This window comes from Neocloeon triangulifer, unplaced genomic scaffold (genome assembly GCF_031216515.1).
Source record: "Neocloeon triangulifer isolate White Clay Creek 2 clone unplaced genomic scaffold, ASM3121651v1 ptg000015l, whole genome shotgun sequence".
Classification (NCBI taxonomy): Eukaryota; Metazoa; Arthropoda; class Insecta; order Ephemeroptera; family Baetidae; genus Neocloeon; species Neocloeon triangulifer.
In genome coordinates, this window is record NW_026775557.1 from 4877547 (window position 1) to 4890017 (window position 12471).

The following is a 12471-nucleotide window of genomic DNA, read 5'->3' on the forward strand; positions in this document are numbered from 1 at the left end:
AGAAGAAAATTTACTTTGTGTTTGTATTGATTAATGCATTATGCATAAAACAAAAGATAACAGATAAGGTCTGTACAGGAAATATTATTATAATTATTATTTTTTTTTTTATAAATTATTCGTCATGGTGCAATATAAAATGTTTCCAATCATCTCTAGATGAACCTTTTATTGGAATTATTTTTTGATATCATTAAAAAAATTAATTTAAATAATTTATAGTCTTGCGAGATAATCCAGCGATCCTTCATTCTCCACTGTTATTATTACATTTTGTGATCATCGTTTTTACATGCGTGCCCTGTGACAAACACGAGTGCATTTTGTCTTCCCACGATACGATCGTCGTCCCTTCGGTGGACGGCGAAACAACTCCTACTTATGAACTCGACTGGCATTAGGAAGAAAGAAGCACACAAATAATAAATAAATACGTAAGTCTCTCACTCTGTCGCGGGAAAGAGCAACTATTTTGCATAAATCTCTCGGTGGCGCTGCTCCTTCTCGCGCGACTCTTTTATTATTTATATCCGGCGTTGATGTAATCGCCGCGAACAAGTCAAGTTACAACTAAATGTAAGTACGTACGTTTAGTTTAAATACGCGCCGTGCTCGAGTACATTCGTAATATACAAATGCGGCCGTCGTAATAAGCAACGTGTATCAAGTGCAAACAACAAAACCAAACAGACTTACTGCCTTTTGTGCAGTGTGGGAAAACGCCTGCAATCACGCACAACGTCTTGAAAAAATTATACATACGTATTTTTGCTAGCAAATGAATTTACCGAAACTAAGTTTGAAGAATCAGAAGCCTAAAGTAAATGACCTTTGCTTCGGCTGCATGGAGGATCGCTTTTGACATGGTATTAGCTCCGCCACGAGTCGCACGCCCGACTCTAATGTGCGCGTCGAATTAATTAGTTGTCAATTAAACGCACCGAGATATAGGCACCTGCTTTTGAACCAACGACGAAGGGGTCTTTAGAAAAGATGTGCAGATGCACTGCCTTTGAAAAAGGAAAAAAAATAGAATTAAAATTTTGTTCAGTCTTGTGTCACCATTAGCTTGAAAATTCCTTTCTTCAGCAAAACCACGTTGATAATATCTTACTTGACCAATGGAGGTATATTTGAATAATAATTATGCAATTAAAAGAAATGTAGCGCATTCAACTGCCATGAATAGCAACAAGTAGTATGAGTATTTTATTTTAACAATTAATAAAACTTTCATCTATCTTTGTTTGGTTGTAATTTAAAAAAAAAAATTAAGTCATAATTTTCATTTTTCTTAAAATTTTTAGATTTTTGTTATCGGTTCATTTCCATTGGGTGGAGATAATTCATTGAAACTTAGATATTTAAGAAACTTATAATTGTGATAGCATTAAAAACAAATTAATACCGAGATTTTATTTAAAAGGTTTATTTTGACTGATATTCATTATTAAATTACAAAGTTGATTCTATTAATTAAGAAAAATTAAATTGTAAATCACAGAAATCAAAAGTTCGTAAATATTTTTATTCTTATAACAACTTAAATCTGATTTAAAAAAAATGTTAAAATTTTCACCTAATTAGTATTATTTTTTATTTATTATATAATTATGAAACGTCCAAAGAAAACAATCAAGTTCCTCTTTTCTATTTCTCGTCTCACGGCTCACAGTATTTTACTCTGTCAAGTTGTGATAATTTTGCGACGAGCCAAGCCGCCTTTCACCCCGCGTGTTTGAGATGAGACGTGTGTAAAAATTCGCGTCGCGTTTATTCAAATTATCAGGAAGAGCAATGAGGGAAACTCGTTCTGACCGCGGAATACATACGTCAACGTGCAACCGGAGGCAGCAATTTTCGGCATTTTCAATTTGCAAGAATAAAAAATATACGAGTTTTACCGTTAATGTACTTATTATACTAAAAATTTGGAACACTTACTTGCCAGTAATTTATATCAGTGTTCACGAAAAGCACTCCTCCCTTTACCGTAGTGAAGTGTTGTTATTAATTTATATATGCAATCATGAGAATTTAAAATATTAGAAAATTTATCTTTTAATATTAATTCAATATGTAGTAAGAAAATAGTGGAAAACTAGTCAAACTTGACAAAATTTCACTAATGAAACAAAAAACTGATCTCTGGTGAATTTTAGCAAATCAAAGGGTGCCCAGTCGGACGGTAAATATTAATGAGGCTCGCACCGGCTGCTTATTGCCATAATTTTTACGCTCTACGGCTGCTCGTGTCAACTTCTTCACGATCAGTTTGCGAGCGAGGTGGGCACGTACTTTTTAATGCGAAACGTATTAGGAGCAGGTAGCAGAAGGAATTTCATCTCGTGATAAAGAGAGAATGGTAAATATGATGGAGGTTTAACGACTGCCGCCATCGCATCGCTTTTTTAAATTTTTTTTACTTTCAAAAATGACTGATAAGACTTCATATTTTTTAATCAGCAGGAAGCCAAAGGAAGAAAGAGCCTAAGTAATGTTTTTCAAATTCAAGATAAAGATAAAATTGTAAAGGGAAAAATTTATATTCTTAATTTAATAACTAAAAATTTATAAAGATAATTAATAATTTCATAATCTAAAATCTCTCACCTAAAATATTCTCGTACTTGGATTTTTTTAAGAACTCTCGGTTTTTTTTAAACAGAAGAAACCCACGCCCACACCCCTCTATACTTCAAGTACATCATTGATGGCGCGGCCCTCGAGTACGTCGACCGCCAGCGGCTCCTGGGTGTCCACGTGTCCAGTGACCTGCGATGGAGCGTGCACACCGACACAGTGCGCGCCAAGGCCGCTCAGAGGCTCAGTTTCGTCGGCCGCAACCTTCAAGGGTGCACCCCCAGGGTCAAAAGGTTGGCATATCAGGCGCTCGTCCAACCTCTGATGACCTTCGGACTGCCCGCCTGGCACCCGACCACTGTGGAGAACCTGCAGAAGCTCGAGCGAGTGCACCGGCATGGGCTCCATTTCATCCACGGCCGCCACCTGCCGCCGCCTCTTGAGCAGAAGATGATGCCGATGGCCATGCACCTGCAACACACCGACCTGGTGTTCTTCAAGCGGTGCCTGAGCGGCGCCACCGACTTTGATGCCATGGCGCGCATCACCGAGCGCCGGCCGCTCCGAGGAGATGACCCGCAGCACCCCAAGCTGCAACCGGCCACCATTCGGACCAAATTCGCCGAGAGCGTTTTCTCCTTCAGGGTAGTGGAGCCCTGGAATGACCTTCCGGCCGCCCTGAAAGACTGCCCTGTGGACCAGTTCCCAGCCCTCTGCAAAGAGTACCTGTGGCGGAACTTTGACCAGTGATTTCCCCCAAATGTGATTTTCCCTCCCCATTGAGGCTCGTTTCGGCATGAGACTTCTTCTTGATTTCGAGTGTTTTAGCAAAATGTTTGCTAGAGGCGGCGCCTTTTCTTGTCCAAAAACATTTCCCTCCCAAAAATTGTTATCTCAATTTTTCTTTGTGATCTGTGCATATAACATGTATGTAATATTTGTCGGACAAGAATAAACAACAATAAATAAATAAATAAAAAAAAAAGAACTAAATAAATATAATTTTATTTATAATTTAAAAAATTGGCCTTTTAATTCATCCATAATTCCTTTTCTACTGCTGTTTTGTTTTAGAACACAATTTTATGGTAGGGTTTCTGACTAAGTTTTTCTCAGTATATTGGCTGGCTCTGAGAGAGATCCTCACACGTTAAAACTTTTTCCATTAGCAGCCAAGTGTGGAGATAATTCATTTCCCAAGTAATAAAGGGCGGGTATGCAATTTGCCCATTTGCTGCAGCTCGTGCAATTGCATTTTACGACGTGCAATCATTGAATCGGGGCGATTAAATAATAAGCGCGTTCAGAGTGCAATTTGGCGCAAAAATTGCCGGCTGGCTAAACGCTTAATGAACGGTCGTCTCTCTTTCTCTAAAAAAAAGGGCAGAGCTCTACCAGAAAAATGAAAATTTAGCGCCGCGTGAGTCGTCGAGATCGTTTTACAGCATCCCTGACAAAAACGCACTCCGACCTGATGTGTACGAAAAAATTCCTCTCGCTGACTGATTGTGAGTCAATTAAGCCGCAACACTCTTCATTATGCTTGTTTTTGTTCCTCTGAAATCACACAGCGTTTTTCCTCTCGTTTTACAACGATGCATGGTGCAATTTGAGAGTCGTAAAGTTTTTCGCTCGCATGTCTCTCTCGTCTGTGTTTTCCGAGTTTGCATGTCTAGCAGCAGCACTTTGACTCGTTCTGTATCGTTTTTTGCATCGTTCAAAGCATGTTCTCCAAATTGGCAATGTGATTTCTCGCGTGTTTTGCTCCTTTTTTTTTTCGAATGACAAACAGTTTTACAAGAAACTTCTAAGTTGGATTAATTTTGTTTTAAACTGATACTATTTTTAAAAACTAAAATTGTCAAAAATGTGTAACTTTCAAATAACTTGTTATTTCATATTTAGGAAATTAACAATGTGATGTGGCTACGTACAAGATTCCAATTACTTTTATAAATCTGTCTTGGTTTGGATTTGAAGGTTCCCAAGAAAATTTATATTTTATTAAAAATAGTTCAGGTTATATTAATCAAGATCAACTATTGACTTTTTACAATATTATTAAGAAGCAATAATTTTGTTTAAGTTTATATATAGATGAAAAATATTTTATTTATTAAAATTAATTTTATTGAAAGGAGAAAAAATACTTAAAAAAAATTAATAAACATATTTTATTACAATTTTTTGTAGTTATAACATTAACTAAATGGTTTATAAAGCGGTAGTAAAAAAAATGACTCAGTTATTTCAGATTTGAAATTCTCACAATCCTTATTTTATTATATATTATATACAGTTAAAGACGTTGCTGGGCCAATTTTTCTGTTTGCTCTTAAATTAGAAAGGTGATATTTTTTTTAAATCTAGATCAAGCCAGCAAAATAATTCAATTGGCTTTTTTTGCAACTACATCGTTTGAAACTGTTAATTTTCTGGAAATTTCTGTTCGCAGATTTTTGCTGTACTTCGTTGATATTCTTTTTAGCGCAGTCTAGTGGAAGGAAAGGATTTTGGTAGGATTTGACAGATCGAATTCAGAGCACTCCGAAGAGCGTAATGACCGGTCCCGAACTAATTAGGTGGTGCCGCGAGTTTTAAGACGAAGAGAGAGAGAGAGAGAGAGGATTCCAGTGCAGCATCCACCTCTCACTCATCTCTCCCGGTCCTTTGGTCACGATAAGTCGCTGACCTATGCGAAAGGCGGCGCGCATGTATAGTCGCAAGTACGCTTTCGAGCGGACCGGCCGGACGCGCGCGTTAAATTTCGTTCGATTCGACGAAAAAAAGTAGAAAGAGATGCGCTAAATACAACAAGTTCATCTGCAAAGAAGATCCTTTACGGTGCTGCTGACGGCCATTATTTTTTATGTGCCGCCGAAATAATTTATTTTCCGCGGAGGGACCGGCCATTAAAACGCGACGAGCTGGTTATATTCGAGCAGATATTGTGTCTGAGATTCCTGGCCGCGCGAAATTCGCTGTCCGGTGCAGCGCGCTATATATCGAATTTATTCGCCCCATAAATAACAGATCGCATGCGTTTTGTTTTCACCCGAGAGCAGGGAAATTTCTTTTCTTGGTTGACGCCGAAAAACTGGCTTTTATATTACACCCGACGTGTGCGTGTCGGCCGGCTCATGTTTTATTTGCTCGCCTGCTTAATTAAAGTAAACATTTTGACTTTCCAATTTATGGGAACTGGACACTTTGGCGCCCGGCAATTGCGATTTATTGGAAATAAAGCTGTGCCGTTGTGTTGGTAATTTTGTTGTTCAGACCTCTTGTTAGGTTAAGAAGTTTAAAAATAAAATATCTATGACATTTTGCAATAGCTAAATTTAAAATTTTTTTATTGTTATAAAACAATTGTGCATATTTTTCAGGATTAAAATTTCAAATTAGGAATATTATTATAGTTTACAATCTTATAATATTTTTATTATATTTATATAAATAATGCATAGTTTAATTAATAAAATATGTCAACCATCAATTTTATAAATAAATAAGGTTGGAAAATTTCAATGGTTAATTCCTTGATAACATGACTTTGAAATAGATGCGCCGATTCATTAAAGTAACAGCAATAATTTAATTCATGCATACATTATCTAATTGTGACGAGAATAGGGCAAAATTAGCGGCTTTTCGTCATAGTGAGAAAAAGATGCCTCCTAAATTGAAAATTTCTAAACCAGACACAACACTTGTTTTTTATGTTTTTTTATTTTTTTTATTTTTGCAATGGTTTTACTGAAACTGTGCTATAAAAAAACTGGCTTTAAAGAAAATAAGCATTTGTCCCAAAATTATTAATTATAATTGAATTGTTAATTAATTCTCAAAACACTAAAATTGTTTATTTTTTTGCGTTTCAATAATAATAATAATACTGAATGGAAACTCAGAAACAAAGGCAATATTAAATTATAAATTATAATTAACAAAACAAGCATAAAACCACTACCCCACAATACCCTACACCTGCTCTACACTAATTATCACTAAGTCTACGTAAAAAAAAACTTATAATTATTGGAATATTAAAATTGGTTTGCAGGAAAATCATTTAATTCATTCCAGTTTTTTTACGAACACCATGCTTCAATGATTAGCTGTTTTAATTTTCCTATTGCCGATATTTTAAAATTCAATTTGAACATGCGTTTTGAATTTGCTAATTATGTATTACTTGTGATTGCCTCGAGTGGTTAAACGTGAAAAATAATTTGATAAACAGCTTTGCAGCAGATGTTTCCAAACAACTCTTTTTGTAATTATAAATTCTCATCTGCTAATTTTCGAGTTCGCACCCACTTTTCATTCGCAACGAGTGAGCAAATCTCATTCCGCTCCTCACACGACCACTTTTCTCACACACAACACATCTCTCATCAAAAGAAAACTACGAGCGCGTGTGTCTATCTGTGAACTCCTAGGCGGGGAAGACTGTCTGTGCCTAATTAAATCGCCGGTACTTAGTTGAGCGCCCTAATGTGTTTTCCTGCTCGCTCCGTTTCGCTATCGCTCTGCGTTTTTATTTTTGCAAAGCGGCTTTTCTCATTCGCGCGAGCAGGGAGGTACTGGAAAAAGCCTCATGTGGCCGCCGCGATAACAAGCGGCGATACGCGCCGCGCGACCACACCTCGATCGCTCTTTAAAATAAAAATAAATTATTCCTGCAATCCGCGGCGATGCTAAAACGTTCTCAGGAGACTCATATTGAGTTAAAACGCCGTGCACATTAGTATGCACTCGCGAAAGGAATTAAATGGGAAAAGCATTTATAAATAAATTGCGCCACACACGAGGATATTTGAATTGAGTGAAATAAAAAACCCTAATATACTAATCTTGCAAGTTTAGTCATCTAATCATAAAGTTTAATAAAAATTTTGTTTTAATTTGATTTTTTATATAATCCCAGCACATTGAAGCGGTGAAATATCCTCAGCGATCACCTTTCAAGTGGTTAAAAACTCCGCAAGTTCTCAAGAATATTAAAATTAAATGTTTTAAATAATTAATTCTCAAAATTCCATAATATTTTGATCATTTAGGTAGAATGAAAAAAATCTAGGGCATATTTTTGTGTGAAACGCTAATTTTCATGAAATTAACACGACAGAACTTTGTGGCTTCAGATGCCATTAAAATATTAAAAAATTATAACGCATGAAAAATAAAAAGTGTATCATTTTTGGTAAAATTAGGGGAGACCACCCTGAAACAGATGGCGTAAACTCTAAATGTGAAGTTCCGCCGAAAATCTGCAGCGGTAAATAAACGGGTATCACTTGTGTAACAAAAAGAGGATGAGAAATGTTTGGGCCGCTCGATCTCCGCGCAGTCAGCAGATTAATGAGCGTGAATAGAAAAGCGATTGGAAGGGACCCCCAGCGGCCTCGCCAGGAATTGGATCACCTTTAAACTCTGGCGAGCGCACAATTGATATCCACACGCGGCAATGATGGCAGCCAAGTATTTTGCATCGTAATTTAACACCTGACTTTCTCGCCTCTTAACTCCCTGCTGGCCGCGCGCGGCACAGCCGGAGAAAGAAAGAAAAAGGCCAACCAATATAATATTTTATATCAACACGCGCGTCTCTCGACTAGATGGATGGATCGATGCTGAATGCGTTCGAACTTCTTTTTTTTACGATGCTTCTCTCATTGTGTTGAGAGCCAGCGCTTGTTGTGATAGGAAAGAATACAAACGGCGAATTAAAAGCAACTGAGCTATTGAAAATCGGCTCACCAATGATGTGAAAGGCAATATTTCATGCTAGCAAAATTCTTTGTCCCGCAAACGTACACCTAAGTAATATAATTATTCATTAAAAAATATTTTAATTATTTAGGATGTCATAATAAATTTATTATTTATTTTATATTAACAATAAACTTTTTATTTAATTTGCAAATAGTTTTTATTTATTTTTCTTTCCTTATTTTTATTTAGTTTTAGTAAGTTTAGAATAATTTTGAATTATTTATTGGTTTTCAAATTTTATTTTTGTGCATCTTTCTTAGAACGTGAATAAGATAATTTAATATATAAATTGATATCATTGTGACAGAAGAAGCGTATAAGAAAATTAAATTTCATATGTATCTCTTGTTTTGCTCGTATATTGCAAAGTATAAATAATATTAGCCCAATTATTATTATGAAAATTATAATAAATATAATATCAGCGTCACTCAAAATATCGTTGGATATCTGCAAGAGGTGCAGTTGTGGGCTTTTTGAATTTTGAATGTGCAGTATCACATTCTAAACGCAATAAATCATCATTATCATCGTCATCAATATTATTATTTAAAATACACGAAATAAACATTATTTTGTCAATAGGTAAAATTTAAATACATACATAATAAATATCGCAACTTAATCAGTATATAATTAATTTGTAATGAATAAGCAAGCTGAAGAGAAATTGCAATTTTTTTCTTCAATTCTTTGAAGTTTGAATTTTAGTACTGCAACTTACTTAATCTGAAAATGTTGCAAACAGTGCTAATGAAAATATTTTAATAGAATATATAGCATTCAACCTTTAATGTAAAGAATAACTGAAAAGTTAAAAAAAAATTTGTGAATTATTATTTTTAGCTTTTGTAAATTCTTCTAAAATGAATTGAATTCCCTTTTTTAAAGCACGGGAAAAAAGGTTTATAATATAATAATCGCTTTATATTTTCCTTTTGACTGGAATATCAAGGGAAGTGTTCCGCTCAACACCTGTGCTCTGCAGGTTGCCTACATTCCATGCAGTGAAATTATATTACCGAGAAGGAAAAAACGATAATTTCATCCGCATATTACTATTTTGCAATGAAAATCCAAAACTACGATAGAAGCACCTTCGTGTCGGTGCCGTGTGTTGTGAGTCAGCGTTTTGGCTGATCAAGGGAGCTTCTTTTTCGCCTCCTCGGCAGGGGCCCTCAACCAAAACCGCATGCACGCCACGGCCAGGCCACGAAACGAAATCCTAACAACACAATGCACGCGAGTGTGCTCTTTTTCTGTTACTGTTTTTTTCTTTCTTGCCCACAAATGCTTCAAACAAGAGCGCCGAAGTTGACCTTGCCGCCGCCATTATTGACCTCCCATTTATCAACAGGTGCCCTCCCTATCGGAATCATTCGCCCGAAAATCATATGTGCCGTCTTAAGATAAATCGCCCGGCCGCTTGACTCTAATAGACCCGCATTTCGATTCGTGATTGATGCGTGGCACTGTGTTTTATTTATCGACTCATTCCTCCTTCTCTTGTTCATTCATTACGCGTTCTTTTGCTGCCCACAGGAAACCAGAGTAACATTCGTGCGTCTTGTCTTGTTAAAGGAGCTCTAGCAAAATACAAGTGCATTGGCTGATGTTCATTTTTTTGTGAAATCCATTTTTGTTACAATTAAATTTATAATTATTTCAGTGCTTTTAAATTATTTTAATTATGACATATTAGCATTGGTATTATTTGAGATTTTCCATGTATTTCAGCGTTTTTTTATAATGAATTCAACAAAGACGTTATTAATTATGATTTATATTTTTTGTTTTTAGCCAAATTCCAATATTTGAAATAACTCTTGTTCAACATTTATATAAATTTTTAATTATTTTTTATAACTAAAAAATTAAAGTATATAATTAAAATTATATAATAATAAAAAAATTATATAATGTACTCTAGTAAATTAACATTTCTAGAAAGTGTTAAAATACTTTTAAACTAACAAAAAATAAATATTATAATCCTTTGTCTCTGTGATTTCAGTGGTAGTGAAATTAGAGACACTGACACGTACTGCTCGTCTCTCCCACAATTAAAAAATCTTCCTTGTTGATGAGGAGACTGTATCACACGAAATTGTCTCTCTGATTCTGTAACCTGGTGCGACAATTACGAGATCTGCTCGATTTGTTAAGAGTTTTGGAAAGTGAAAATTGTCTCTAAATGTGCGAGAATTATGGCATTAATTTCTCCTACATATTCACACACAAACTTTTCTTCGTCAGCCAAAGGTCAAGGAACTAAATTTCAATTCTCATTTTGCATAAAAGATAATGAACTACTTAAGAATAAATTACTAAATTTTATTAATTCAAAAAAGAGATGCGCCGCATACAGGAAGTTGTCAAAGTGAAAACATAAAAATTCAATTAGATTTGTCACTTCTGACGTGCTATTGATTACTACGGGGATTCATTCATATTCATAACACATGATTTATTCTTCAGCCTCTTCTTTCTCTCTCTTGCATGGGAACGCACCTAAAGTGTTGCGTGGTTGTGAAAGATAAAAAGAAATCGGGATTGGCTTGTACATTTTTCACGCCGCTCCGTTTGATACGAGAGAGAGAAAAAAAATCCGAAGAACACGAACGTATTTTTGGCTCTCGAACGGTGCCGGATTGAGATATAGGCGGAAAATGTTTTATTTTTTTCTTTTTCAGAAGCCGACATTTCATTTTTCGAGACAGCCGGGATTACACATAATGAATTTTAACGAGCATCATTATGGAGATGATAAGGAGCCATTTAGTGCCGCTGTCATTTGATAAAGGTCACACAGCATCCTTAATAACGTTGTTGGGCTCCAAATAATTGATGCTAATCCGAATGGGTGGACTTTCGGGGAGCTTTTCTTGCCATCATGCGTCGACCTGTTTGCTCTCGCTGGAGAGTTATATGCGTTTTTTATTTCGCGATCGCAGTCCGGCAGCGCCAAATATGGGCCTCAAAATTCCCCTCGCAGTTTAATCCTCAAGATGAGATCTTGATTTATATGTGCAAGTTTTCATTCCTGCTTGTTTGTTTTTTCCTCATTACACAAAGTATACAACACATTCAAAATTCCATTGTCTAATAGCAGATTGAATGACACAAATTTTAATATTGATACCAAATATTTTATGAATTATAAATATATAATAAAAATTAGGAAAAATATTAGTTTGAATTTTGTGATAACACAATAAATTTAATCCTTCTCTTCAGTTAAATAATTTTACTTATCAGCAGTTTGAAAATCAGAAGCAGTTTTTCTTTGAGAGCTAAAATTGTTACGTGCCAATATCTCAGTGCCTGTTGTTGAATTCGTTGCGCTCATTTAGTTATTATTGCTTCCTAACGCAGCAATTTTTCATATTCAAATTACTCGCGAGGCAAATCGGTCCGTCTCGTAATTCAATTTTTGCCAGGCCTAATAGAGGCAGAGTAATTGGCATAATTGGCTGCTCGCATTTTAGCATATGCGCATTTAAAAAGGCTCGTTATCCGTCGACTTAATGCTTTTGGAGGCAGGCATTAAATCACAGCCAGCGAAATCTGAGTGACCGCGACCGGGCGGATAAATGGAAAGTGAGTGAGGATGGGCTTGTTGGCCACGCTGCACGGTAATTAAGCCATTTAGATACTAAAAATAGGCATTTTATTATTGGCATCCAATTAAAATGCTGCCAGGCACATGAAAAAAAATCATTTATATGTAATAATAACCAAAACACTTAAAAAAAATTCTTTAGACGCTTACTTACTATTAGTTAGTAAAATTTAGCATTTTGAAAAGTCACAATTATTTTTGATATGAATTACAAGTAAATTTATGTATATATTTTTTTTTTAATTTAACAAATTTATTTTATTTGTCCACTGGGAAAGCATAATTTGATTTGGGAACCAATTTTCCACACTATTATATAAAAATTGCAGTGTGCCATAATTTTTTTTTATGGCATTTTATAGCAAAATATAATTTGAAATGCACGTTGCTGCTGCATGTGATGTTTGTGAGCGACCAGAGGAAATGGATTCCCGGCGGTGAACAGATCCAAGGTTTTCAGACCAGGGACATTTGCCAGAACGATCGAC

The 12471-nt window shown here is 35.5% G+C and overlaps 1 protein-coding gene across 2 annotated transcripts; it reads left to right on the top strand.

The window, feature by feature from the left end:
- The first annotated feature begins 311 nt into the window (after positions 1–311).
- Positions 312–3520, top strand: LOC132202646 (uncharacterized). 2 transcript variants are annotated; one of them, XM_059629679.1, is made up of 2 exons: positions 312–434; positions 2672–3520. In XM_059629679.1, exon 2 carries the CDS (start codon positions 2908–2910, stop codon positions 3331–3333), a length of 426 nt encoding a protein of 141 aa, XP_059485662.1. In that variant the 5' UTR covers positions 312–434; positions 2672–2907; the 3' UTR covers positions 3334–3520. The 2 variants fall into 2 exon arrangements, with proteins under 2 accessions (XP_059485662.1, XP_059485661.1); XM_059629678.1 differs by lacking the exon at positions 312–434 and adding an exon at positions 2288–2365 and having other exon boundaries at positions 2669–3520.
- Positions 3521–12471: the final 8951 nt, after the last annotated feature.